This window comes from Lissotriton vulgaris, chromosome 6, assembly GCF_964263255.1.
Source record: "Lissotriton vulgaris chromosome 6, aLisVul1.2, whole genome shotgun sequence".
Taxonomy (NCBI): domain Eukaryota; kingdom Metazoa; phylum Chordata; class Amphibia; order Caudata; family Salamandridae; genus Lissotriton; species Lissotriton vulgaris.
In genome coordinates, this window is record NC_141694.1 from 936,557,807 (window position 1) to 936,584,989 (window position 27,183).

At 44.9% G+C, this 27,183-nt stretch overlaps 1 protein-coding gene across 50 annotated transcripts in view; it reads right to left on the reverse strand.

Annotated features, from left to right (window-relative positions):
• The window catches only part of LOC147708230 (uncharacterized), a 2,035,583-nt gene extending 2,022,542 nt beyond the window's left edge, over positions 1-13,041 (reverse strand). For 44 of the 50 annotated variants that reach the window (XM_086926977.1, XM_086926968.1, XM_086926940.1 and 41 more), the window contains exon 1: positions 12,561-12,729. In XM_086926977.1, the coding sequence (XP_086783103.1) occupies positions 12,561-12,582 (22 nt within the window). In that variant the 5' untranslated portion in view covers positions 12,583-12,729. Of the gene's footprint in view, positions 1-12,560 lie in introns of all 50 variants that reach the window. The other 6 variants (XM_086926979.1, XM_086926974.1, XM_086926953.1 and 3 more) reach the window with 5 other exon arrangements.
• Between the last annotated feature and the right edge of the window lie 14,142 nt (positions 13,042-27,183).

Genomic DNA, 27,183 nt, shown 5'->3' on the forward strand with positions numbered 1-27,183 from the left:
CAATTGCATTTTTAAAATGTTCTAAGGATGCATTATTCTGTTCATTGTTTACACTTTGCACTCCACTTTATTGTGAGATGCTGAAGTTCACTTACTGCATTTTGTGTATTAGAGGCTTACAACTATGTGACAGCAACAGCAAGTCCCAGGATAGTGAGCAGGACTTGCAGTGAGTGCAGGTACTACACACATATTCCACTCCCTATTTAGTAAATACGTAATGAAGGTATGTTGTGCACTTATAGTCGGATTTTTTAAGAAATTCACAAATGAAGCGCTGTTGAGTATCAGTTACCTAGTATTGTATGAACAGGCACAAATTAGACAGGATCTTATTCAATATACATCAATCCTCTCACCATATAAGCAGATGTAAATATCGCTGAGGTCATGTGATGATATACATGATTTTGCATTGTATCACAATGTGCAGGGTTTTCAGAAGTATCTTCATAACCTTTGTGCACTAGTACAATTATCTTCATGCAGAAACACTATCTATGGGTAAATTGTTCAATATGTGTTACTTCCATTATTGTTATGTCTATTACACATTGCAAAACCATGTAATAATGCCCACATGAACAATTTCCAATTCTGTATGCCTCTTTTCCTTTGGTACTGGTATGCGATGCAATACCAAGGGCCTGATGTAGGTCGCCATTTACCGGTCGGTAATGGCCGAATTCGGCCGTTACCGACCGGTATTTGGGAATTGACATGCAAGTGGCATTTAATTTACAGAATCGGTATATTTACCGATACGGTAAATTTACCGATTCTGTAAAATACTGAATCGGTAAATTTACCGAATCTGTAAATACAGATGGCACTGGAAACAGTGCCACAGGCCATTACCGATTCGTTATTTACCATGTAATACTATTACATGGTAAATAACTAATTCCAGTGTACATGCACATCTGTGCATGTACACCTGTGCCATGTGGCACACAGACATGCCCTAAGGGCATGTATGTGTGCCACATGGCACACAAGCTAGTAACAGGGGTGCAACAGGGTGTCAAAGTGACACCCTGTCCCCCTTGTAAAATCGGTCATTTTACCGATTCGGTAATTACCGAATCGGTATTTGCTATTGAATCCTATGGGCTTCAAGGCCCATAAGAATCAATGACAAATACCGATAATTAACAAATCTTACCGATTCGGTATTTTTACCGAATTTTTTACCTACATAGCAAGTACCAAATAGTAAATACCGAATCGGTAAAATTCGGTATTTACCATTCGGTAATTTGCTATTACCTACATCTAGGCCTAGGTCACTACTTTGTGTGACTTCAGTTGGTGTGGGTTGACTCTTGTTAGTGTTTGTATAGTTCCTGTCTCACTCTCCCTCTTCGCATTTATTACAGGGCCTGCACACTATGTGATACACTGACATTTACCTCTGCACTAACAGAGACTTTCAGCACAAACATATTTTACATGCAGGTGATCATCACCACAAAGAATCCGGGCCAGAAAGTACCAGGGTACATAGTGGGTATTGGGCCCCAATTGTAACAAATGTGGCCTTTTTGCCAGTGATGTGGTAGGGCCCCTGTACTGAGTGGGCTCCAACTACCAACCAAGTACCCATTTTTGTAGTTTACTCTCAGGTTAGTGAGGGAATCAATCCAAGACTTATCAAGCCTATTGGCTGAATCAGGATGTCACCACAATAATTAAAAGTAAAATATGATATTCAAACAATTCAAATCAATACGGGAACTTTTTCAAAATTGCACCACTTTTCAATGTCAATAAACAATATATGAATTACAGTACAATCAGAAATGTGCATATCAATAAGGTTTGTAATTTTCATCAAAATGCAATGCATGAGTTTTCTCCTAGATTTAACCTAGCTGCTAGGCACCCACTGAACCTATGAATTTTTTTTCCATTCACCCCAGAAACGTAAGAGACAATTTCCAGCTCCAGGAAAGCTTAAGAGCTGTAGAAACATCTTTCATTTCACTATTTCCATCACCGGGAGATTTAGAGAGCCAATTGAAATTACATTTGGAGGCACCAGCCAGGGTACAGGGAGCCTAATTCTGCTCCTGGGTGATCCCCTGCAACAATAAACGTATTTGTTATTGCCCTCATAAGTCTTCCCTAGCCACATGTGCAAATTCAAGGAAGGGGTAACAGGTGTCTTTGGGGAGTGGCAACAGCCCATATCTTCTCTTCTTTGCCGCTGCCGTAAGCATCCTCTTTTCTTTTTGCTTTTCCTTTTTCTAGCAGACTGCTTGTCTATTGAGCAGGAAAGAGGTAGAAATAGCAGGGTAACCCTCTTATCCAGGATCCAGGGAAAGTCAATCCTCTACTCCCCCTAAAGGAAATGAGGAGACAAATGCCACTGGCACTGGAGACAAATTCCAGTGCCTGGAAGCCAGCAGGAGTAAGAAGTCATTGAGACCTCTTCATCCAGCAGGAAACAGGAGTACCTGGGCCTTGTCTAAAGTAGGAGTCATGAGTCATTGAGTCCTTTTCTTCAGCAGTCAGGAAATTTATTTTTCCAGAAGCGCCTTCTAAATTAGTAGTCGCCATGGGCTCAGAATTTTCTGCAGGGGTTTCAAAAGAGAGGTAGAGAGTTCTAGCAGAATGGAGTCTCTAACCAATCAAATTATGCCGCATCCTCGGAGTAAGCATTGGTCCGTAACAGCTCTTTCTGAGATTTTACCTTGACTTCAATGAGGCACAGGAAACTGGTCTCTTACATCCAAAATGGATAACCACCTGTGAGTGATACTAGAAGTGTGGCTGATTCACTTTCTTTCTCTGAGTAATATAATGCCCAGGTTTATCATAACATGTGATTAATTAGCCCCTGCATAATTCTCCCTTACCCTCTTACTCTCTCAAGAGTAGGCTAATCCCTCGCCCTATATAATTCTCCCATACCTTCTTACTCTCTCAGGAGTAGGCTAATGGACCTAGAGTCTTAGGAAACTTTTCAGCTACATGCTAACCAGCATAATAATTAACAGAGGGTGTACAGCATTTGCACAATTTGCTTTCACAAAATTATGCCAAATTTGATACAAAATGAGTCCATGTGCCGATTTTAGACATAAGAGCTTGCTCTGTGCTAAAAATAGCACAAAATACATAATTGCTGCAAAGAACAGTTGCTTACATTCTGGTTGTTCATGTTGTTCCCTCGGTCTTACACTATAATTTTGTCGCAAATGGTAGCATAATTATGTGAGGTGGAGTAATGGCTTACTTTCTGGAATTTTGCAAAACATGTGTATTAGACCTGTCCCCCTTATGGTGATCTTCCTTTAACATTTTGCGTGCATCTCTCCATTTTTTGCTGTATCTTTTTGTGGTCTTTAGGACTCTGAGCACTTTACCCTTGCTGACCAGTGCTAAAGTGAATGTGCTTCTCCCCTAAACATGTTAACATTGCAGTACACCTGATTGACATATTTAGTTTACCTCAAGTTTCTTGTAAAGTGGTATACAATATACCTAGGGCCTGTAATCTAAATCCTACTAATGGGCCTGCAACAATGGTTGTGCCACCCACACAAGTAGCCCTTCAAACTAGAACTCACAGGTGGCAGAGTCTGTAAATCCTACCCCTGCCTGAGATGCCCCCTCCAGTCTTAGGCCTCAGAAGTGACTTCTGCAGCTGATTCCTGCAAAAAAACACACATTGTCTCCACTGCATCAGATTTTCCGCTGCATCACATTAACTTTCATAAATGTGATAATTGTGCCAGATGGCCTTTTTGTTGAAATATTTATAAGTTTTTGAAATTATTGTATTAAAACATTATTGTCCACCCTTCAAAGTGGGTTTTAGGTAGAAAACCTAGGGTTGGCACTGTTTGAATGGTGTGAGATTGCGTGTATGGCTGGATGTGAAGTTAGGGAATTTAGATGATTGTGTCCGTCACAGTATATTTGAAAGTTTTTTTCACTTTAGAGATTTTAGAGAGCGAGTGTAATACTCAGTAGCAGGAGTTCCCCTTGAAAACTAAAAATCGTTTCTAAGAGATAAAATGTTTTGCTTTGCTAAATAAATTGAAAGCTAAAAATTAAAAAACAATAAAATATACAAAAATAAAAATGTTCAATTTGTGAACGAAATGGAACAAGTGGTTTCTTGAAGGCAATTGTTTTGGTCATTGCTTTTCAGTACATACTTAAATGATCTGGCAGTATTGGCATTTCCTTTGTTTTTTCTGGTTAGCAATGAGCGGCATATTTGATTTACTGGTAAGCCCCTAGTAAAATGCACAGTGTGTGCCAGGGCCTGTAAATCAAATGCTACTAGTAGGCTTGAAGCACTGGTTGTGCCACCCACATGAGTAGCCCTGTAAATGTGTCTCAGACTTACCACTGTAGCATCTGTGCACACAGTTGTAAGCTGTCATGTTGCCCTGGCAAGTGCACCCACTTGCCAGGCCAAAACCTTCCTTTTCCTTACATGTAAGGCACCCACCCCTAAGTAGGCCCTAGGTCCCCCAGGGCCAGTGTCCAGTGCATGTGAAAGGTAGGACATGTACTGGTGTGTGACATGTCCTGAGAGTGAAATACTGTGTATTTAGTGTTTCACTATTGAAAGGCTGTCTGTCCCATAGGCTTATCATTGGGGCTGCACTGTAACAATTGTACACGTGTAACTCGCAGTAGGGACAAGATAGAAAAATGGAGTTTAGGCTGTCTGAACTCAGAATTTATTAACACACTTTTTGGTAAAGGGTGTTTAAATTCTATGTTTGAAAATGCCAGTGGGCATTTTCTTTCGGTACAATTCTGTGTGCCTCTGGCTGTTTGTGTATTCAGCGTCTGGTGTGTGAGTGACAGGATCTGGGAAGTGCATTCACTCTAGACCGTCACTAGAGGGGTTAAGGTGTGCCCTGCCTTGCCTGGGTGATTCATCCCAGGGCTGAATAGACCTGGTCTGCATTTAGAGTGGTGGGAGGAGTTTGGATTGCACCTGAATAAGCTGTGTCTCTTTTTTCACAATGCTGTCTCAGCCCCATGTGGTCATGCTGCACCAGGGAGGACAGGACTGGTTGGGACTGGATTCGGAAACCCTTACAGCAAAGTGAACAATGACCAAATGGAGTATAAGTATTACATCTAAAACTCTAGGACTTTTAATTACTTCAAGACACAAGTGGACCCTGCCAAGAAGACGAGCTGAAGGACTGTGTAAGGAGCCCTGCCTTTTTCTGTGTAAGGGGTAAGTTGGCCTGCAGTTGCTGCTTCTGTCTGTGGTGGAGGAAACGGACTGACTGTTTTTGCACTGCTGTGGTATCCTGCTTGGGAAAAAAAATATCCAAGGGCTTTTGTGTGCTTGCCTCCTATAGGAAGTCTCAGGGAAATCAAAGACTTTATGGAAAAAGATCCTTGCTGGGTCTAAAGGGTGACCTGCCTGGTCGGAGAGCTGAAGAGCTGTGTTAGGAGTGCTGCCCCTGAGTTTTGTGGGGTGAGACTGCCTGCAGCTGCTGCTCCTGGCTGGTGCAGGCAAAGGACTGGATTGTTCTGAACCTTTTGTTTGTGTTCAAGAAAGTAAGCACGTGTTCTGTGTGACATTTGTGGCCCAAGCTTGGAAATGGCCCCTCTTCCCCTTGTTTCCAGAAAGAGGCACTCTCACAGAGCTCTGTGTGGGCTGCTCGAGCACAAGGCACGTGCTCACTCTGCATCCTGGAGGAGGAAGGAGCACTGGCAGTGTATGTCAGCACCATGATTGGCCTGGGTTCTAAAACTCTGCCTTTATTGAGCGTTTCAGTTCCTTCAAGTTTGGCATAGTAGCAGTAAGGCACCAGCCGCACCGCAGATAGCCAACTCATTCCGAAAAGGAAGGCCACGCTGTTCTCGTGTTGCTGTGCCAACTGTGCCGACACCGCTGATGAAGGAGATAAGGCGCTAGGAACCCCAGCCCAGCTGCTCACTGGCTGAGTTAGCATTGAGCAAATCTCCAGGTTTTACTTGGCAACAATCCGCAAGCTGACAAAATCCGTCCACACTCAGGAGAAAAAGCCCTGCCCTCCCGGCCCCAGAGCCGAGGTAGACAGGAGGGGTCATCAACGTGGCCGATGTAAGATGGGAGGCACTGCCTGAAGGCCCCATGATCGAGGTCCTTCAAGACCACAGCCTTTGCTATACGGCTGAGTGAAGAGGGAGGCTGGAAACTTGCCTCAGCTCCTACATCAGCATTGTGGCCGCTGCACTGTGGTTGCGGGAAGCCGTGGTGTGCTGCCCAGGGAAAGGGAACCCAGCACCGTCTCTCTCATTGCTTTTGGGCTACTTGAGGGTGACGAAGTGTTGGGAGTGGTCCTCAAAAGAGAACCCCCCTCTTTGGCAGTGGATGTCTCTGTTGACCACAGGAGTCACCAGAAGAACTGTGGTGGGCGCACAGAGGCTGGTGTGCCCTATAGTTGGCCCAAGTTTACTGCAGTCCTGAGATGGGAAACACAGGCGCTTCTGCGCCCTGCATGGGGAGTTTTAACACCAATATAAAAGGTAAAAGGAGTGCAGGCTTGCTGCACCCTATGGGACCCCAGTGTCACTGGTTAAGTTATGTATTTTAGCCCTGAACTAAGGACTGCATATCCCTCCCAAATATGCTGTCATTTTATGCTTGGTAATCACAGGATAACAATTGTCATTCCAGTACCTGCATAAGATATGGACAGTGATGATGTAGGATGTGTTTTTGCTCTATGCCAACTATGAGTATTTGCTTTATGGCACTAAATGTGGTACAGTGACAGCAAAGTGATTTCTGATTTCTGTGATGTTTATGACAATTATCTTATGGTAATAGAATTCAGGATCCATATGCTGTGTATGCTTTTTTATGACAAGTGCCTAGTGACATAGTGATTTATGTAATTTGTGATCTAGTGTGTTTTATGTATAATACAAAGGGTATTTTTTATATAATCTTGTGTGGAGTCTCTTTTCTTGTGGTGTGCCTAGTGTGTCACTGGTGTGTGTGTTTGTGTTGCGCAAACCCTTTACACATTGCCTCTGGCATAAGCCTGACTGCTCTGCCAAGCTACCAAGGGGGTAAGCAGGGGTTATCTTGTTTGTATCTCCCTTACCCTGACTAGAGTGGAGGGTTCTGCCTAGCTTAAGTGCTATACCCTAGCCAACCAGAAACCACATTTCTAACAGAGATGGTTTGATTGTGCTGGCATTAAAGCTGTACAGTCACTTAAATATGCTCTGTGTGACATCCAACAGGATACACTGGCCATTAAGTTCCAGTGAAATCAATATAAATTAGCTATGGCTACTGGGGAAAAACACACCAGATTGAAGCATGGATAAATGTGGCCAATGCCACAGAAAATAGGAACACCAAGCTGTTTTGGGATACAGTGAATGCACCCTTTTTAAAAAATGATGACACCCCTGAGTTTTGCTCCCTTGTACCCCGCAACAGTTGGGTAATCCTCTTCTCTTAAATTTTAAGACAAAATAATGGGGTTGTCACCGGGCTAGATCAGGATTCACAGTGTGGGGGGTGCCGTCCCCTAAACATCACAAATGAATAAGATTATCTGGCTAACCAGGCCAGTGCCGGGGGCCAGGCTATGGTACCGGATGGGGTACCAGTAGATGTTTTTAAATATGCCTCTGAATTGTGGGGACCTATCCGATCTAGTGTGGTCAACACAGCCACTATAGAAACCATCCCACCTTCTTGTGGTGTATCTATTGTTGTACCCATATATAAAAAGGGGGACAAAGCAGACCCAAAAGAATTCTTGCCCTATTTCTCTCCTTGATTCCTCAGTAAAAGTAAAGAGTAGAGTCCTGTTAACAAGATTGGAGGAATCGGCACAAGAGCAATTGATTCTACCCTCGTAGAGTTTGGCTACAGGAAACAGTTGGGGACCGTTGAACAATATGCCAACTTGAAGCTAATAATCAGTAAACACACTATGGCTAAGGCAGGCACACTTTATTTATGTTTTGCAGATTTAAGAAGCACCTTTGATTTGGTTGACCATAATTTACTCTGGTCAACTTTGACTTCCCTAGGTGCAGCCAGGACAATTATTGGGACTTTTTCCCATCTTCATGAGAATCTAACTAGTCAAGTTCGGTTTGGCCCCCAGGCGGAATGTTCGACCAAATTTAAAGTGGGATGAGGAATTAGACAATGGCATGTGCTAACCTCATTACTATTTTCCCTTGTTATCAGTGGCGTAGATAACTGCCTGCAGTCTATGCAGGTTGACGCTCCTTGGGCGGCTGGCCATCCAATACCAGTATTTTTATGTGCTAACAATGTTGTATTATTAGTTTGAACCCCGGTTGGCCCCAAGAGACTGACCAGTGTCTTTGCAGACTCTATAAACTCCAAGAACATGGTAATTATTAAATCCACAACATTTATCATGGTTTGCGGCCCAAAGCATAAACCTTGCGAAACCTTTTTTATTGATAAGACCCCAATTGTCTTAGTGAACTTGATTTGTTATCTGGGTATTTTATTTGAGGGCAATGGTTCATGGCCACCACACGCTCTGAATAATAAAGCTAAAATGAGCAGGGCTTCACAAGGGATTTATACATTTTCCTCCAATTTGGGAAGCCGACCTATCAACGAAATAGTTGCAATTCACAAAGCAAAAGGAGTGACTAAAACCTTATATGGGGCAGGTCTTTCGGTTTATGCTTACGGCACCACACTGCAAGTATGAGAACATAGCATTTTAAAATGTCTATTATGCCTAAGATCAAACACATTCTTACATCATGAGGTAGGCCTACAGTTCCTGGAAGATCTGCTTTTGGTGAGACCTTTGTTATTGTAGGCCTCTCTATGGGCAAAGGAAGATACTGGTCTTACCAGAGCAATCATTTCAGATTGTCTAGACTTGAAAAATGTCTTAAATATCCCCTAGCTATTGTATATCAAACTCTTCCCTTGGTAGGCTGTTTAATCTATCTATCTGGTCAGATCATACCCAAGTATTATTATTAACCAAGAGGAGGATCAAAGAAACCTTTTCACAGTATAGATTGGATCAACGATTGGCAGATGATAGGAAAAATCAACAGTCGCCTTTTACAAGTCTGAATCTGGAGGAGGGAGAAATAGCTATTTATTTTATGTGATGAATGTGCAGTGCAGCATCGCTTTGTGTTTATAAGACTGAGATGTGGCATTGTGCACCATTTAGTTGCCTTCCCACTCATGAGCTCCCAAGCATTTGATATGGTTTTTCGCCCTTGTGAAGACCAAAGCAAACACTTTTTATTGTTTTGTAAATTTTATCAGAATCTCAGTTTTTTTTATCTTGAACCTATGTTTGTTGCACAGAAAATTAGATCACACAAAGCAGCTATGAAATTTCTGGTGGCACTAAGTGAACCTTCTGTGTGTTATAATGTTGGCCTATTTATCTTGAAAGCTATTAATGTTAGGAAATGTATTATATAATAGTGCAGCAAATACATTTTATTAGTATGTTTCATTTATTATACTGAAAGGTTTTAAAATGTATTTTATATGAGTCATTTCATATAAACTTGTATGATTGTTTTTGATAGCTAAATAACGTTTTCCGAACGAGCAAGTAGATGTAGGTGTACGCATCTTCACATGTAACCAGAGCAGAGAATCTTACTGCATCTGTGCAGCAGCCCTTATTTTAAAATGAAGGCACTAGTGTCTAGCACTCAAGTCCATTTTGGTAGAGCTTACAGTTAATAAGACTTTGTTAGTGAGACTCACTCACAACAGATATCCAAACGCTCTGTTGTCAGAAACCAATAAAACCTTGGGGCGTTTACAGTGGGTCAAGATCATTTTCTTCACAAACACTAACATTTGCTTTGTGTTGCACAAGAATCCTCTGGCGCTCCTTTGCATCCGATAACGAAAACTTGGAAGCAAATTTGTGAGGAGCAAAATGAATTTCCCAAGTGTGCAACTGAATTTTCACATCATAAGATCAATTTAGGAGAAGGAATGTAACTGAGTGTTCCCTTGAGCAGCGTGGCCCACAATTCTGGCAGAGGTCACTCTACGTCCTGTCAGAACTTGGCATTCCCCTGTGGAGATTCTGCATCAAGTCAGGGCCAACATATGAAACAGGATGTGTTTTAGGGGCATACCCTTCCAGCAGTTCTTGATTTGTAAAATATTCACCCTTGTCATCGCTTCTAAAACAACTAATAACTATCTCTCTCGCATGTAAATGCAACAGTTCAGATTATTCCAGGTGCCTAAAGCTAAAGGAATGGCTGGGGAGGTAGGTATTAGCAACTTTAATGTTTACTTTAGTCCTAAACTACCTTTATGCTCATCTCGAAATTATATGAGCAGCGCCACCATGTGGTGGACTATTCTTAGTATGGTGTTGACAATTAGGTGCCGAGCACCGGAAACTAATTAAGTGCCGGTGCTGAGCACTGGAAAGCACCAGCTCAAATTAAACACTGCCTTCCGGCATCCCTCTCTCAACCAGGATCAAACAAGTTCATCACCTGACCCAGCTTCAGAACTATCTATGAGTGTATATTTTTAGTCTGGGATATACAAGTGTTTTCTGTCAAATGCACAACAGCAGCACATTTTTCATTTGTGCAATTTGCCTTTGTGAATTTTCACTTTTGCAAAATGCATATACCTCTTCTATGTAAGTACCGATGTGGAAAAGGTATGTGAATCTGCTCCTAAAACAGAGCAAAATAACTTTCACAATCAGGAACCCAGATTTATATGACTAGCAGTAAGCATGTCTTTTGATTTAGATTTTACCATAGCACCAGTATGTCCCTATTACAGGTGAGCTGGGTTGAAGTGAGGTATGACAACACCTAATACATACAGATACTGCAAGTGGTGTTATTTACTGGGTGCAGTTAATACCTTAAAACCCCAGTTTTTTTCTCATAAAAATGACGAATTGCATGAAAAAGTGGGGACATTTCACATGAAAATCTGAACAAATCAGAATGTATTACATGTTTTTCCACAGTGCCTCACAGCAGGTTTGACCTCTGGGAAACATTGTAAGGAAGCTGTAATATCTGAAAATCTATGGGGCTTATTTACAAGTTTCTTGCGCCGCCGCCGGTGTGTCACTTTTTCCCATGTTGAAAATGGCGCACCAGTGACGCAAGGGGCTTGTAAATACGCCTGTGCGTATTCCAATTCCGGTGAAAAAATGGGATTGAACAGTGATTGGAGTGTAACGACCTACTTGGAACCAGGGTCATCATATCCTGTTCAGACAGCACCAATACAGGTGAATGCCAACTGATATTGTCAAAAATAAAATAGCTCATTGAATAAAATCCCAAAAAATCAATAACCTCTAGCGATTGTTACACAGATATTTACTTACACTTTTATAATCACAACAATGGGCTTCTGGACAGCAGGCACATAAGCAGGACATTTAGCAAACTTGGCAAAAGTGTGCTGAACAGATTTAGTTCAGCTCGCTCCAGACTGTCGAGCAGTGCCACCTGTTTCAACATTTTACAGCAGATCTTCCTGCCAGAAGCAAATTATAGACTCATCCGACTGCTGACCAAAAAAGAGAAACGCCGGCTTGAGCCATATGTTTGCCGCAGCAAACCAGGCATCTCTTCTGAGCTGATTGAATTAAAACTCAGTAAGGTCCCAACTGACAGATAATTAATATACTTATGTTTAAGAGCTTCACGAAGGACACCAAACAAAAAATACACACAGGCAGTTTAAAAGTGTTGCTGCATGAGGTGACCAACCTATTTGTCTTTTCTCTAATGCTTCTGAAACTGCAGCGTTCGAAGCATATGAACTCACATCCCTTCCAGGTTTTTGAAGTGTGGGTTTTTGAGCCAACACTTTCAGAAGCAATTGGGAATTGTATTGGAAAATGGGCAAATGCAACCACACATAACAGTAAGCAGAAGTAGCCAAGCATTACTATTCAAGTCTAGATCATAGGAGCTCATACCTGAAATTCTTTGCAATAAATATTTTTTTTAAGTGGAAATTAATATTTTTGCTTTGGAACCAAGCATTGTAACAACAGCTGTTGGATATTTATAAACCGAATGGAGGTGCCACAAACAACACCACTGTAGATAGAGGACTATACTCTGTGATCAGCATAGGACATTTGATTATGTATACGTGTATATATATATACGTTATCAGTGGCATTCTTTTAAAAACACATCCCATTGATAACTGTATTGTGCAAAAGGCGTAACACAACAACGTTCTTCTGTTTGCAATAACACGGAATTTAAACCCTGAAGAATGTCTTCATACAGTCCGGTATAAATATATCATAATTGAGTTTAATTTTGACTGTATACATTGGTACATTCCAAACCCTTCAGGGTAAAACGAAAGGCAAATTAAAAGCTGCAGCTATTAATAGAGGCCTATGTTGATCAAACATTAGCGCGATTTGCTAGGCGACCCTGGCTCACCACGCTTTTTGTGTAATGATACATCAAAACAAAACTGCATTTTACATAACGCCGGCCAGCATAGAACACACACAACAGTCAAGTTTGAATCAAATGTAATGCCTGACATTTTCAGTGTAATACGGTACCTTCTGGCGTCACCTCTGCCATAACTGCGATACGGTCGGCGCGGGAAAAGGTCAGCGTCGAGGGTGCTTCATAAAGCGCGTCCACTTAAGACTCTTAAACCGAATACACGGGAATACAAAAGCGGGGATCCCCCGACTGTCCTCTTGCGCTTCGCTGCCTTCCTATAACGTGATGTACGGCAGTGGCTGTCTCCCCACCCACCCTTCCAACCCCTGCGAGAACTGGAACCTTTGTCAGGACACCCTGCTCGCTGGACTGTGGTGTCAGCTGCTGACAGAAATAGCTGTCTCCTGCAAGATGTCTTCGGCACTTCTTTTCGACAGCCGACAAGAATGTGGAACAGTCAGCTGAGTGGGACAGGGGGTCGAAAAATGTCAGCAGCAGAAGCAAAGGCGATCGAAGAGAGCGGTTCAAGCGCCCGCAGCGAGTCCCGTAGACAGTCGTGAGATCAGTGCTCGGAGGGCCTGCCTCGAAAATTGTACAGTAACCCTATCCATTAGCGCTCTGATGTATTCTTAGCCCTTCTGATGCCCGTCACATTCTGCCTTGCCTTTTTTGGGGTGGGGAGGGTCCTGTGAGGGCAATGCGATTCAAGCCAGAGGAAAGTATCTTAGGTCGACAAACTTTACTCTCCCTTTTCTTCTCTAAATTCACGAAGGTTGAGGTGTTCATTTTCCTCACTTTAGGGATTGTTATCCCAAGGCATTTTGGAGTATGTAGAATCGAACATCTGTAATGCTCTTTTATTCCCTCTTACATGCCTCTGTGACATACCTACATGCATACATTCTGAAACAGAAACGAGGCGGGGTTTGAAAGAAATCGGGGAACTATATTTTCCTCATTGACTTACATTAGGTTTGAGGTGGAACAAAGCTAAAATAAAGCCCTTGGAGCTTACAAAAACATCATAATCAGGTCTGTTGGCATGCTGGGAAATATCCTCGAAGGTTCTCACATGGAAATAAAATGGGAATATTCACATACTGTTAGTACAAAATGAAAATATTGTACCCTCTTTGCACTTTTTTTAATAGGGAATTGAACTTTTTGAGGCTGATCAACAAAGGAATGTACGAGTACCTTAAAGAGAATTCCCATAGGACAACTTACTTTCTCTAATCATAAATACTTTTGTGGATGAGCCCAAACAAAGCTGCTAACTTACTTATGCCTACTCTTACGTTTTGTGGATATTTCAAATTTTTATTCCAGGAGTGTACTTTGCAAAAAGTATGTAAATAGTCACAAATGTGCATGCTTGTGGGTTTTCCCCACCTTTTTTATACGTGACCTTTCCATAAAACTCTCACAAACCACCCAGATGAGCAGACTTGGTCACACTGGATATTGCACCATACTAGAAGAATATTCTGTGTGAAGTAATCGATTTACGAGAGCCAACTCATGTTCTGTGATTCAGTAAAGTGGATGTTCATTCACAAATGAAGGAACTTACACATTTGAATGCCACTTAAGTGCACAAATACCTTTGTGAGTTAGGTCTAGAAATTAATATTCAGAATGCCAATGCATCAACTAACATACAATTCAATTTAAAACAAAATATTGTGAATTAGTGGATGTCCAGTATGGAGTGGCCTCAATAGAATATTCTCTCTCCTTGCCTAATTGCATCTGAATCTAAATCGTCTAAAGCTGCCCCTGGGTGCATCTGCTTTCATTCTCAATCTCTCTCTCTCTCTCCTCATTCTGCCCTATGCCCTAAAGAATTCCAACATTTAACATAACTACACACAATTCTCAAAAAGACTGTCCAATCAGGTTACAGTGAAATTATACAATTGCATACTTGGTAGGTTCACAAGGGTATTCGCAATACAAACTTCTCTCTGCCTCCTTCAAACCTACACTATCTGTAACAAGTTAATACACAAGGACTACTCTGCACACTACAGGTATCTCATGAATGAGCTATACATTAACGCAACATTCCCCGATAATGACAAAGAAAAGGAAACATTTCCTCACATGAGAAAGAAGGACAATAACAATGTTTTCAACTGCATTTGAACTTTAACTTGATTTGAATCAAAATGGTCACATCACAAACCAAATATGGCAAACAACATTATCTCCTTTTGAAATTCAACCCTACATTAGCGGTAATAAAATGTCAATGTTGATAAACATAATTTCTCTGTACAAATAGCTTTAGCATGACTGTGTTAATGACACATTAATGCAAAACATTTAGGGGTCGATTTTGATATTGGGCTGAATTGCTTCCACCCAACACTGACTTGATCCTGGAACTGGCCGACCTCTGGTCGGCCGTCCCATCCGCCTCTTTAGGGTGCAACCCAACACTGATTTGTCACATTCCTGTTTTTCCCTATGGAGTGGTGTGGCTCACTGGTTAGAGGCGGCAGACCCGGAAGCAGAGGACGGCCCGGGACCAGGGTTCAATTCCCGACGCTGCAGGGTCGTGGACCAGGGTCAGCGGACTCGATAATTCTCGCCTCGGTGCCTACTCTAACCAGGGATCACACTCGGCAACTCTGGGCATTAGCTTGCCTCATCTCCACAACGGCCCCCCACATACACCGGGGATGCCTGGTTTCACCTTGGAGATACCCAGTAGGGACCATCTCACAGGGAAAGCCAGGACGGGTTCCCCAGCGGTCTACAGTGTGGAGATACCCCATGTGGGGTGATTCATGTGCTCTACAAGACATCATTACATTACATTACGTTACATTATGGGAGCATGCATTACGTCCTTAAACTGGCAGTAATCATGATCACATAGGGAACAGGAGGTGCTGTTCATCCCTGCACCCAGTGGCAGGTACCTCAATGTGCCTGCCATGGGTGAGGTGGTCAAAAGGGGGGCCCATATGTGCCCCCTCGGCCCCCAACTGGAGACCGCTCACCCAAGGGGGCCCTGCCGTGGGCCCCAGACACGCTTTCCAACATGGTTTCCATATCGGACGGGCCGACATGAAAGCCATGTCGGAAAGCGTGCATCATAATCCCAAGGGCGAAAGGCCTGCCCTTTGGGATTACACCATTAGCAATAATGGGGTAACCCTGTGTCCCTCAGAACCTGGGTATGTATAATATATAAGGAAGTGGTTCTGTCGGGAATGTAACAATTTCTTCGTTCAATGTAAATATATCCAGAACATTCACTTTTTAGTAGTAAACATTATAAACATATTGAAAGGAAAATGTTCAATATCACATTTAAAGAACCAAATTGGGATACGCGGAACACACCACAAGGACAAAATATTTTTTGGGATCAAAGTATGACAATTAATTGTATTGTTTGAGTATTATACACACAAATTAATGAATATGGCTGTCAATAAAGCAACACAATGCAAAGCGATAAAGTGATTGAAGTGCAGGAAATGTGACTCGTGGTGACAAGTGAAAAAAGTGCTGTAGATAGGTAACACATAAGACCAAAAGTTATGTTGTACTGTCCATTTCTCCATGCATGAATACACAATCCAAGTGCAACTTTGTATAAGGTTCAGGGAAGCTGTATCCAAGGAAGCAGACTGAGTATGTTACTTGTCTCCCTATAGTAACAATCGCTTGAGGGCGGCATTGTTTAAAATCACTCTTTAACTCGTCTCCAACTGGCTGGTGGAGCACGCACGAGTCAAAATTTCTTTTTCAGACCACAACCTCCTGTTGTGGGTCTAGCGGTACTTCAAAATCGGAATCAATTCAGATCCTACTCTATTTACCTCATAGTTTCCCTGGCATTTAACCCTTGCGGCTGTCAACTGTTGTTTTCCAACCCCCCCAGTCCTGATGAAGACCCGCTTTTGACACATAATAAGCTGCGCTTCCGCCCATGGTAGAAACTTCGACGTTGCAGTCACACTAGTACATGCAGCTTCCCTGATCCTAATACAATTCAATCACTTTATCGCTTTGTATTGTATTGTTTTATTGACAGACATATTTACTAATTTGTGTGTATAATATTCATACAATGCAATTACCATCCTTTAGGATTATGGGCCAGCTCTGCTTGGCCAAAGGGCTCCATGAGCCCATCGTAACCCAGCCAGAATGACCAGCCAGCATCATAATGCGGCTTTCGGAACCAAGCAGCCCCTCTCAATGCAGCCAGGAAGGCGCCGACCGCCGGTTGGAGCCTTTATGCGCTGCATCGTAATCGGCCCCATAATATATATACAACTTTCTATAATCCTTTTTTCTGGTGTTTCTGGGAATCACCACAATCACATTTTCTCTATTTGAACTCTCCCATTACGCAGAAGCCGTCAAATTTTGCAACTTGTACCTGGAGTCCTCCAACTCCTTGAGTTGACAATGCACCTTGTCTTGGGGAGTCATCTATCAAAGTTTCACCTCCCTTCCACTTTCTCCCTCTTGTTGCTGGTAGCTTCTTTTTTTCCTACAATTTGATTCACCCTCTGCCAAAAGCATTTTGATCCCTGTCATAAAAATAAAATGCAGATCACACAAATCAAAATAACTTGTAGCAGTGTTAATATAATTCTGAGGATTTCTCCTCTACTAATACTACTAAAACACTCTCCAATTTTTAAAAATACTTCCCCTATCACTTCCCAAGTACCTTTTGATTTTAAATCTTTTACCTTGCGAGAGAAATGTGTCATGTTAGTTATGAACTTCTTAAACAGGTTACTTGCATCAGCATTGTTGGATTCAAAGCTTGCAACAGGCTCTGCCTTTCTTTCCTAATATGCTATCTGAATCAAGCATATTCTGCAATATAATAGTCTGCATGTACAAAAGCTCTATATTTGCAGTGGTTAAGGTGCCAGCCTTGTTAGTAGCTAAATGATCTACCAAGGTAAACAGCTTTCTGATCTTTATCATTTAAAACTACACCTACAAAGGGTTTATGGCTCTACAATGTCTCCTACCATTTGTAAAGCAGTATGCTTAATTTTTCCAGGAGCTTTTATATCCTGTCATCTACATGATATACCTTAGACAACTCAAAAAATAGCAACTCCCTACCCAGTTTAGTGTTGGCTAAAAATAGGTATGCTTTCCACACCGGTATGCTCTGAGATAGCAGTAAGTTGCTGTTAGTTGTTGAAGCTGTGTCTATTAGGTATTGTACACTAGTTTTTGGCTAAGAGAGTGTGTAACGTTTTGTACGAACAGTATTGTTAGAGGGCAAAGTTTGTTTGGTCCTTAACTGCAGTACTCCAAAGTGTGAATTGAGCCTTTCTGTCTCCTATGAGAAATCAGAATTGAGGAGCAGCTTCCTGCCCCCTGGCCAGTAGCCTAAGCTTGCTGATTGGCTACCTAGCTCCCAAGCAACCCTGCGCCCTCCTCTCACACCTGTCCAGGTCCCTTAACGCATTGTTAGGTGAACCCCAAAACATTCACTTTCATTTTTTGAGCTGCAGTTACCCTGTGCCCAAGACTGCAGCGAATCAAGGACCAGGAGGTTGTAAGAAGGAAGACTTGTGCTATCTCTTTCCTGAAATTTAAAAAGTGATTTTCCTCTACCCATAATTGCATCATCTTCACCTGTTTTTCTTGTGATTGTTAAAACAGCTTAAAAATGAAAGTTTTTCCTTCCTGTGCTTGCATCATTTTTCACCTGTTTTGTTTAGAAGTTTAAGGTTTTTATTTGCCCCCGACTGTTTAATTTTTCCTGTTGAATTGTGGGCTTTGCAGTCCTAAATCTGTTGTATTTTTAAATTGCTGTGACTAGCTGATTTTCCCTCCTAGTTTCTCCCTTTATCTGTGCTCAGACCTGTGTGTTAAGCAAACACCCTCGTCGCTTCCCCACTTAGCAACAGAGATATTATACATCAAATACTACACAGAGGGTGCTCTGAGGCAGCAGTAATCTGCTGTTAGTTGCTTAAACTGTGTTTTTTAGGAATTGTACACTCATTTGTGTGGCTAGGATAGTGACTAAAGTTTTGTACAAACAGTATTGTTAGAGGGCAAAGTTTGTTTGGCCCTTACATGCAGAACTCCAAAGTGAGGATTGAGCCTGTCTGTCTCCTAGGGTATTCTGAATTGAGGAACAGCTTCCTGCCCTCTATCCAGCAAGCATTGCCTGAGGTCGTGGGGAATATAAAAATGCTGCTATTGGATGCTACATGTGTGCACTGATTGGTGGCTGCATCTGGTTTTCTATTGGATTAGGTTTTGTGCTCTTATTGGTTGAGTATTTGTGGGTGCTGATTGGTTCCTGGGTCAGTACAGCTATTGATGTAGGGCTTAGAGTTAGGGATCTGTTTGATGGATAGGTTTAGAGTTTCACATTGTTTTTAGGGGCTGGGCTCACTATTTGACGTAGGGCTCAGAGTTTCCTGCCTGATTGGGTGCTGGGAGTAGGGCTGTGATTGGCTGTAAGAGGCTGATGTCCTATTGGTTCTAGGGCTTAGGGCTAGTGTTATGAATAGTTAGGGTTAGGGCTAGAGTTTTCATTTACTGAAGGGGTTACCTGATTACCAGGGCTATAGAAGGTCAGGGCTCAGAGCGTCTCAGCCCGGGCATTGACGTTAAGGGCAGAGAGCACAAGGGAAATTGCCTGTTTGAGCCTGTTTGAGACTGGTTGGGACTATGGCCAGAAATGATGCCCAAAAGTCCATAGACCAGCACTTACCCTGCTCTATCCAAACCAGAGTAACATACTCACAGCACATGTACTCTACTCATTTAGTACAAGCTAACCCTGTACAAATTTCAATGCCTCAGCACCCACTACAAAACCACATATATACACCCTTCTACCCTAGCTATCACACATTTCCACCATCACCTACAAACAGTACACAACTCTATCCAATACCACTAACCAATCCACTCATCACTAACATAACCCAAATACACAACATATTTAACTATATCCCATTCAGAAACTCACTCCCTGCTCTAATTACTTCCAATCAGACCCCTTTTTGTCACGAACAAACCTATACTCATTCTTCCATCATTTCTCCCACCTACACCCTCCTGTTCTTTCTACCACAATAACACAACCTCACAACACTTACACTCCACACATATTACCTCTTGCAGCAATCAAGTCTAAGACAAACACTCTTAACTCCACTTCATCCCATTTTACACACAACATACACTCTAATCACAAACACAACCACCCCTTTTTCCTTACAACCTCCTCTCACAAACAATATTATACAAACAAATCCATCTCATAAAACAAATACATCAGCACTTCGTTTTACTACTCCTCAAAAACAAAGCATAACACCCACACCAGCACAACAAAATCTCTCACGCGCAACACCTCATAACACTTTCCATCACAAACTCCAAACATACACCCACCTTTCAGACTACACAAATGAACCAAATTCAATGCCAAGCTTTCTCTCTTCCACCACACCTAACACATGTACAGCAACACATCAACTCTCTTTTAACTGCCTCTCATCTATTGGACAATTTGGAACCTTACTGCATGACCCACATACTGCACCACTACCCCTAACTCATACACCTTCCACCCTAAACAAACTCAAACAAAAAAGCCTCATACCACATCTCACAACTTTGCTTTTCCATGTCTACTGCACAACAAGGTTACACAACAAAAACAACACTGCGAACCAACTCACTCTCAAACACCGTCTCCATCACCTACACACGCAGACCCATCTAAATGCCTTCATAGCCTGCTGGATGAGGAACACAATACAGAACAGATACACAAGTGCTTTCCTCATACAGCTAATACAAACACTAAGGACTCACCTGCTACAAACCCACAGATACTGCTCACTTTTTGCAATTGCCGCCCTAAGTGCGCTGGGGATGCCCAGACGTGGGTCCCAGGCACTCCACACCACTTGGAGTCAAGCTAGCCGGGCTGATGAGAGGTGTTACCTCGAAACCGGTCCGGTCCTCGGATGCTTGATTCCGTTCTGGGAAGGACATGGCTTTTGTAGTTCGGACTGGACTGTTCCCACGGGGCAACAGGGTCAGAGCTGATTTGCATATCGCCATTGTCTAACCCAGGGTGGTGTGGAGTGCAAAAAAACGATGGATTTGGGCCCAGATCTTTTGACTGGGGGAGTGTGTGACATTGATCCACATTCAGTCCATCACTTGTTGTTTTTGCAATTGCCGCCCTAAGTGCGCTGGGGATGCCCAGACGTGGGTCCCAGGCACTCCACACCACTTGGAGTCAAGCTAGCCGGGCTGATGAGAGTTGTTACCTCGAAACCGGTCCGGTCCTCGGATGCTTGATTCCGTTCTGGGAAGGACATGGCTTTTGTAGTTCGGACTGGACTGTTCCCATGGGGCAACAGGGTCAGAGCTGATTTGCATATCGCCATTGTCTAACCCAGGGTGGTGTGGAGTGCAAATAAACGATGGATTTGGGCCCAGATCTTTTGACTGGGGGAGTGTGTGACATTGATCCACATTCAGTCCATCACTTGTTGTTTTTGCAATTGCCGCCCTAAGTGCGCTGGGGATGCCCAGACGTGGGTCCCAGGCACTCCACACCACTTGGAGTCAAGCTAGCCGGGCTGATGAGAGGTGTTACCTCGAAACCGGTCCGGTCCTCGGATGCTTGATTCCGTTCTGGGAAGGACATGGCTTTTGTAGTTCGGACTGGACTGTTCCCATGGGGCAACAGGGTCAGAGCTGATTTGCATATCGCCATTGTCTAACCCAGGGTGGTGTGGAGTGCAAAAAAACGATGGATTTGGGCCCAGATCTTTTGACTGGGGGAGTGTGTGACATTGATCCACATTCAGTCCATCACTTGTTGTTTTTGCTCTCTAAAAACAAACATCACATCTACGACCATCTTACTGACGCAAAACCTGACATACTATTCATAACTGAATCATGGTTGGGAGATGATAGAGCTCAAGTCCTGCATGAAGCCGATTCTTTAGTCTATCAAACTATCACCCTAAATTGCATAGGCAAAAACGGAGGTGGCCTAGCTGTTTTGTTCAGACAACCATTACATATCACTAAAGCTGACAAACTCTTCAGAAAAGATTGTGGGGCCCTTTTCACCAGATGCAATCCTACACCATCTGACTCCTGTAACTTCCCTCTTCTTTACAGATCTCCACCTAGCAATGCAAAATTCCCAGACACACTTCTAGACACGGTTTCAAATCTGATAACACTGCACTCCAACCTATGCATTCTGGGTGACCTCAACATTTGGTTTGACAAACCCAATATGCCCCATCCGAAAACAGTCATCGCTGGCCTAGATTCACTGATCCTCAATCCGATCATCCACAAGCCCACACACATCACCGGACACATTCTAGATGTCATTTTTGCTAATACAGTTACCTTTCAAATAATGACGCAAGTCACATGGTCAGACTACCATTTGCTTGCTTTCAAAAATAAAACAACACTAAGCGACACACCTTAAACTACCTTACATGCATCGACCTATCGACCGTGGAACTAACTCAGGGGCTCATTAGGATGGCAGACGGAAGTGCGTCCGCAGCCCCGGAGTATGCGGAACATGCCTATTCTGCGTCCGCCCGTCGCGGACACTCCGTCCGCCAGATCAGGATAGGAAAGATGGGCCAAAATCCGTCCGCGACGGAAGATCACGCTCCGCCGCCCAACTACACCCGACCACGCGGCGGACGTAACCAATCCAGAGACTCCGCCGTACGGACTGACGTCTAGGACCGTCCTCCAAATCAAGATGGCGGAAAATACACATAAAAGCGCTGCGGAAAAACAACCTACCTGAACACTGCGGATGCCCCACAGCGAACATACCCACAACGAGCTGCTCGCCGACATGGACCCAGCACTACACGCTTACCCGATACTCTTCGCGATCCACCACGTCCTAGTCTTGGCCCACCATCGAGGAAGACGCAGGTAGGCTACAAACCATTCGCTGTCTGGAGAGGAGTACCTGCAAGGGCCGTGACGTAGGGAGGGGGGAGTGACATGTATCTGAACCCACTGATTCGTGTGGAGGGGAGCACCTGCAAGGGTCGTGACGTAGGGAGGGGGGAGTGACATGTATCTGCACCCACTGATTCGTGTGGAGGGGAGCACCTGCAAGGGTCGTGACGTAGGGAGGGGGGAGTGTCATGTATCTTAACCCACTGACTTGAAGCAAATACAAATACACACCTGCATCACACACGCAGGAATGACTCCGACAAACCACGACACATGATTGACTAGTTTATTTACACATAATCGGGGTAACATCACAGTGTAGGCTTGAGAATGGGCATAGTGGACACCAGAGCAGGTACATCAGAGGCAGCACATGAGAGGGCAGACAGCAGTATCAGAACAGCAACAGGGCATAGTGGACACCAGAGCAGGTCCATCAGAGGCAGTACATGAGAGGGCACAATGCAGTATCAGAACAGCAACAGGGCATTGTGGACACCAGAGCAGGTCCATCAGAGGCAGTACATGAGAGGGCACAATGCAGTATCAGAACAGCAACAGAGCATTGCGGACACCAGAGCAGGTACATCAGAGGCAGTACATGAGAGGGCACAATGCAGTATCAGAACAGCAACAGGGCATTGTGGACACCAGAGCAGGTACATCAGAGGCAGTACATGAGAGGGGCTAAGTGCACCAACAGTCCATGGCAAGGCACAGGTACGTCAGAGGCAGCACATGAGAGGGGCTAAGTGCACCAACAGTCCATGGCAAGGCACAGGTCCATCAGAGGCAGCACATGAGAGGGACTAAGTGCACCAACAGTCCATGGCAAGGCACAGGTCCATCAGAGGCAGCACATGAGAGGGGCTAAGTGCACCAACAGTCCATGGCAAGGCACAGGTCCATCAGAGGCAGCACATGAGAGGGCACAATGCAGTATCAGAACAGCAACAGGGCATTGTGGACACCAGAGCAGGTACATCAGAGGCAGTACATGAGAGGGCACAATGCAGTATCAGAACAGCAACAGGGCATAGTGGACACCAGAGCAGGTACATCAGAGGCAGTACATGAGAGGGCACAATGCAGTATCAGACCAGCAACAGGGCATTGTGGACACCAGAGCAGGTCCATCAGAGGCAGTACATGAGAGGGCACAATGCAGTATCAGAACAGCAACAGGGCATTGTGGACACCAGAGCAGGTCCATCAGAGGCAGTACATGAAAGGGCACAATACAGTATCAGAACAGCAACAGGGCATTGTGGACACCAGAGCAGGTACATCAGAGGCAGTACATGAGAGGGCACAATGCAGTATCAGAACAGCAACAGGGCATTGTGGACACCAGAGTAGGTACATCAGAGGCAGTACATGAGAGAGCACAATGCAGTATCAGAACAGCAACAGGGCATTGTGGACACCACAGCAGGTACATCAGAGGCAGTACATGAGAGGGCACAATGCAGTATCAGAATAGCAACAGGGCATTGTGGACACCAGAGCAGGTACATCAGAGGCAGTACATTAGAGGGCACAATGCAGTATCAGAACAGCAACAGGGCATTGTGGACACCAGAGCAGGTACATCAGAGGCAGTACATGAGAGGGGCTAAGTGCACCAACAGTCCATGGCAAGGCACAGGTACGTCAGAGGCAGCACATGAGAGGGGCTAAGTGCACCAACAGTCCATTGCACTGAAAAGGTCCATCAGAGGCAGTACATTAATTAATTAATTAATTAATTAATTGTGTGCTTATATAGCGCAGGACTCACTCCCGAAGGGGTACCTCCGCGCTTCGACCGCTGCGAAACCCTTCCTGGCTTCCCTGAGAGATGGTCCCTTAATGGGTATCTCCAGGGTGAGACCAGGCATCCCCGGCGGTCTGGTGGGGCCGTTAGTGAAGATGAGGCAAGCTAGTGCCCAGAGTTGCCGAGTGTGATCGCTGATCAGAGTGGGCACCGAGGCGAGAGAATTATCGAGTCCGCTGACCCTGGTCTGGAAACCTGCCGCGTCGGGAATCGAACCCTGGTCCCGGGCCGTCCTCTGCTCTCGGGTCTGCCGCCTCTAACCAGTGAGCCACACTGAGAGGGCAGACAGCAGTATCAGAACAGCAACAGGGCATAGTGGACACCAGAGCAGGTACATCAGAGGCAGTACATGAGAGGGCAGACAGCAGTATCAGAACAGCAACAGGGCATAGTGGACACCAGAGCAGGTACATCAGAGGCAGTACACGAGAGGGCACAATGCAGTATCAGAACAGCAACAGGGCATAGTGGACACCAGAGCAGGTACATCAGAGGCAGTACATGAGAGGGCACAATGCAGTATCAGAACAGCAACAGGGCATAGTGGACACCAGAGCAGGTACATCAGAGGCAGTACATGAGAGGGCACAATGCAGTATCAGAACAGCAACAGGGCATAGTGGACACCAGAGCAGGTACATCAGAGGCAGTACATGAGAGGGCACAATGCAGTATCAGACCAGCAACAGGGCATTGTGGACACCAGAGCAGGTCCATCAGAGGCAGTACATGAGAGGGCACAATGCAGTATCAGAACAGCAACAGGGCATTGTGGACACCAGAGCAGGTACATCAGAGGCAGTACATGAGAGGGCACAATGCAGTATCAGAACAGCAACAGGGCATTGTGAACACCAGAGCAGGTACATCAGAGGCAGTACATGAGAGGGGCTAAGTGCACCAACAGTCCATGGCAAGGCACAGGTCCATCAGAGGCAGCACATGAGAGGGGCTAAGTGCACCAACAGTCCATGGCAAGGCACAGGTCCATCAGAGGCAGCACATGAGAGGGGCTAAGTGCACCAACAGTCCATGGCAAGGCACAGGTCCATCAGAGGCAGCACATGAGAGGGGCTAAGTGCACCAACAGTCCATGGCAAGGCACAGGTCCATCAGAGGCAGCACATGAGAGGGCAGACAGCAGTATCAGAACAGCAACAGGGCATAGTGGACACCAGAGCAGGTACATCAGAGGCAGTACATGAGAGGGCACAATGCAGTATCAGAACAGCAACAGGGCACAGTGGACACCAGAGCAGGTACATCAGAGGCAGTACATGAGAGGGCACAATGAAGTATCAGAACAGCAACAGGGCATAGTGGACACCAGAGCAGGTACATCGGAGGCAGTACATGAGAGGGCACAATGCAGTATCAGACCAGCAACAGGGCATTGTGGACACCAGAGCAGGTCCATCAGAGGCAGTACATGAGAGGGCACAATGCAGTATCAGAACAACAACAGGGCATAGTGGACACCAGAGCAGGCACATCAGAGGCAGTACATGAGAGGGCACAATGCAGTATCTGAGGCACCACAAGTACGAATCACAATGAACCCGTCCCAAGGACCACAGCAGTGGAAGACTGTTTACAATGGACAATGTACACACCATGTCCAATGACATGTGAGTGAAGTCAACAGCACCTCACATCACACTATCAGGTGGATTGTGTGAAGTACCTGCATCGGACAGACTGCCAGCACCAGTAACAGGAGAGGGCACAACTGATACAGTGCTACTACATGATGCATGATAGCAAACAACAGACACAGTGCCACTATCTGACACATGCCAGTTAACTGCAGCTGCGCCACTGGGACCACTGAAATGATGAGCCACAGAGCTGTATGGGCCAGGAGGCAGGGTGGCTCTGGGAGCGGGGGATAGTTGCACTTGACCGACATCGGGGTGGGCATGTTGTGTCAATGCTGTGTGTCTACGTTTCTTGGGGATATGTGACTGCACCCTGGACAGGACAGGACTGGCAAGTGGGTCGGACTGAAAAGAAATATCACCCACCATGGGCGGTGCATCTGCTGCGGGGGGAATGCTCTCTGGGGACGTGCTGGAGCCTGCTTGTCCTTTGCTGTGTGGCTGCCTTCTGGCCTCTGCAACATGTGCCATGGGGGATGCTACTACAGGGTCCACCTTCCTCCGCTCCTGACGGGCCCTGATGGGAGTGGAGGTAAGGGGTGACTCCACCGCGGAGACATCTGTATTCCGTTCCCTCAACAACAGCAGCCTCAGTGCATCAAGGGGTGATGTATGCCTGTCCTTGATAGCGCCACTGTCCATGGGAGATGCCTTGTCCCTTGGATGTTCCATTTCCGTAGGAGGAATGTTGTCTGTGGACCTTCCCTGTTCCCTGGATGGTGCCCTGTTCCTGGCAGCAGACTTGTCGTCTGTGGTGTACCTATCCCCAGAACACACCTTCTCCCTGTGTGTGTCCCTGCCCTTGGGAGTGTCTGTGCTCTTCTTAGGTGCGTTTGTCTTTTGACTGTCCTTGTCCCTGCCCTTGGTAGTGGCTCCTTCCTTCCTAGTGTCCCTGCCCTTGGGAGTGGCTCCTTCCTTCCTAGTGTCCCGGCCCTTGGGAGTGGCTCCTTCCTTCCTAGTGTCCCTGTCCTTGGGAGTGCCTCCTTCCTTCCTAGTCTCCCTGTCCTTGGTAGTGGCTCCTTCCTTCCTAGTCTCCCTGTCCTTGGGAGTGCCTCCTTCCTTCCTAGTCTCCCTGTCCTTGGGAGTGCCTCCTTCCTTCCTAGTGTCCCTGCCCTTGGGAGTGCCTCCTTCCTTCCTAGTGTCCCTGTCCCTGGGAGTGTCCCTGCTCTCATGAGGTGCCTTCGTCTTCTGACTGTCCTTGTCCAAGGTAGTGTCCATGGAACTGGGAGTAACCCTTGCCTTGGGAGTACCTTTTGTGTGGGA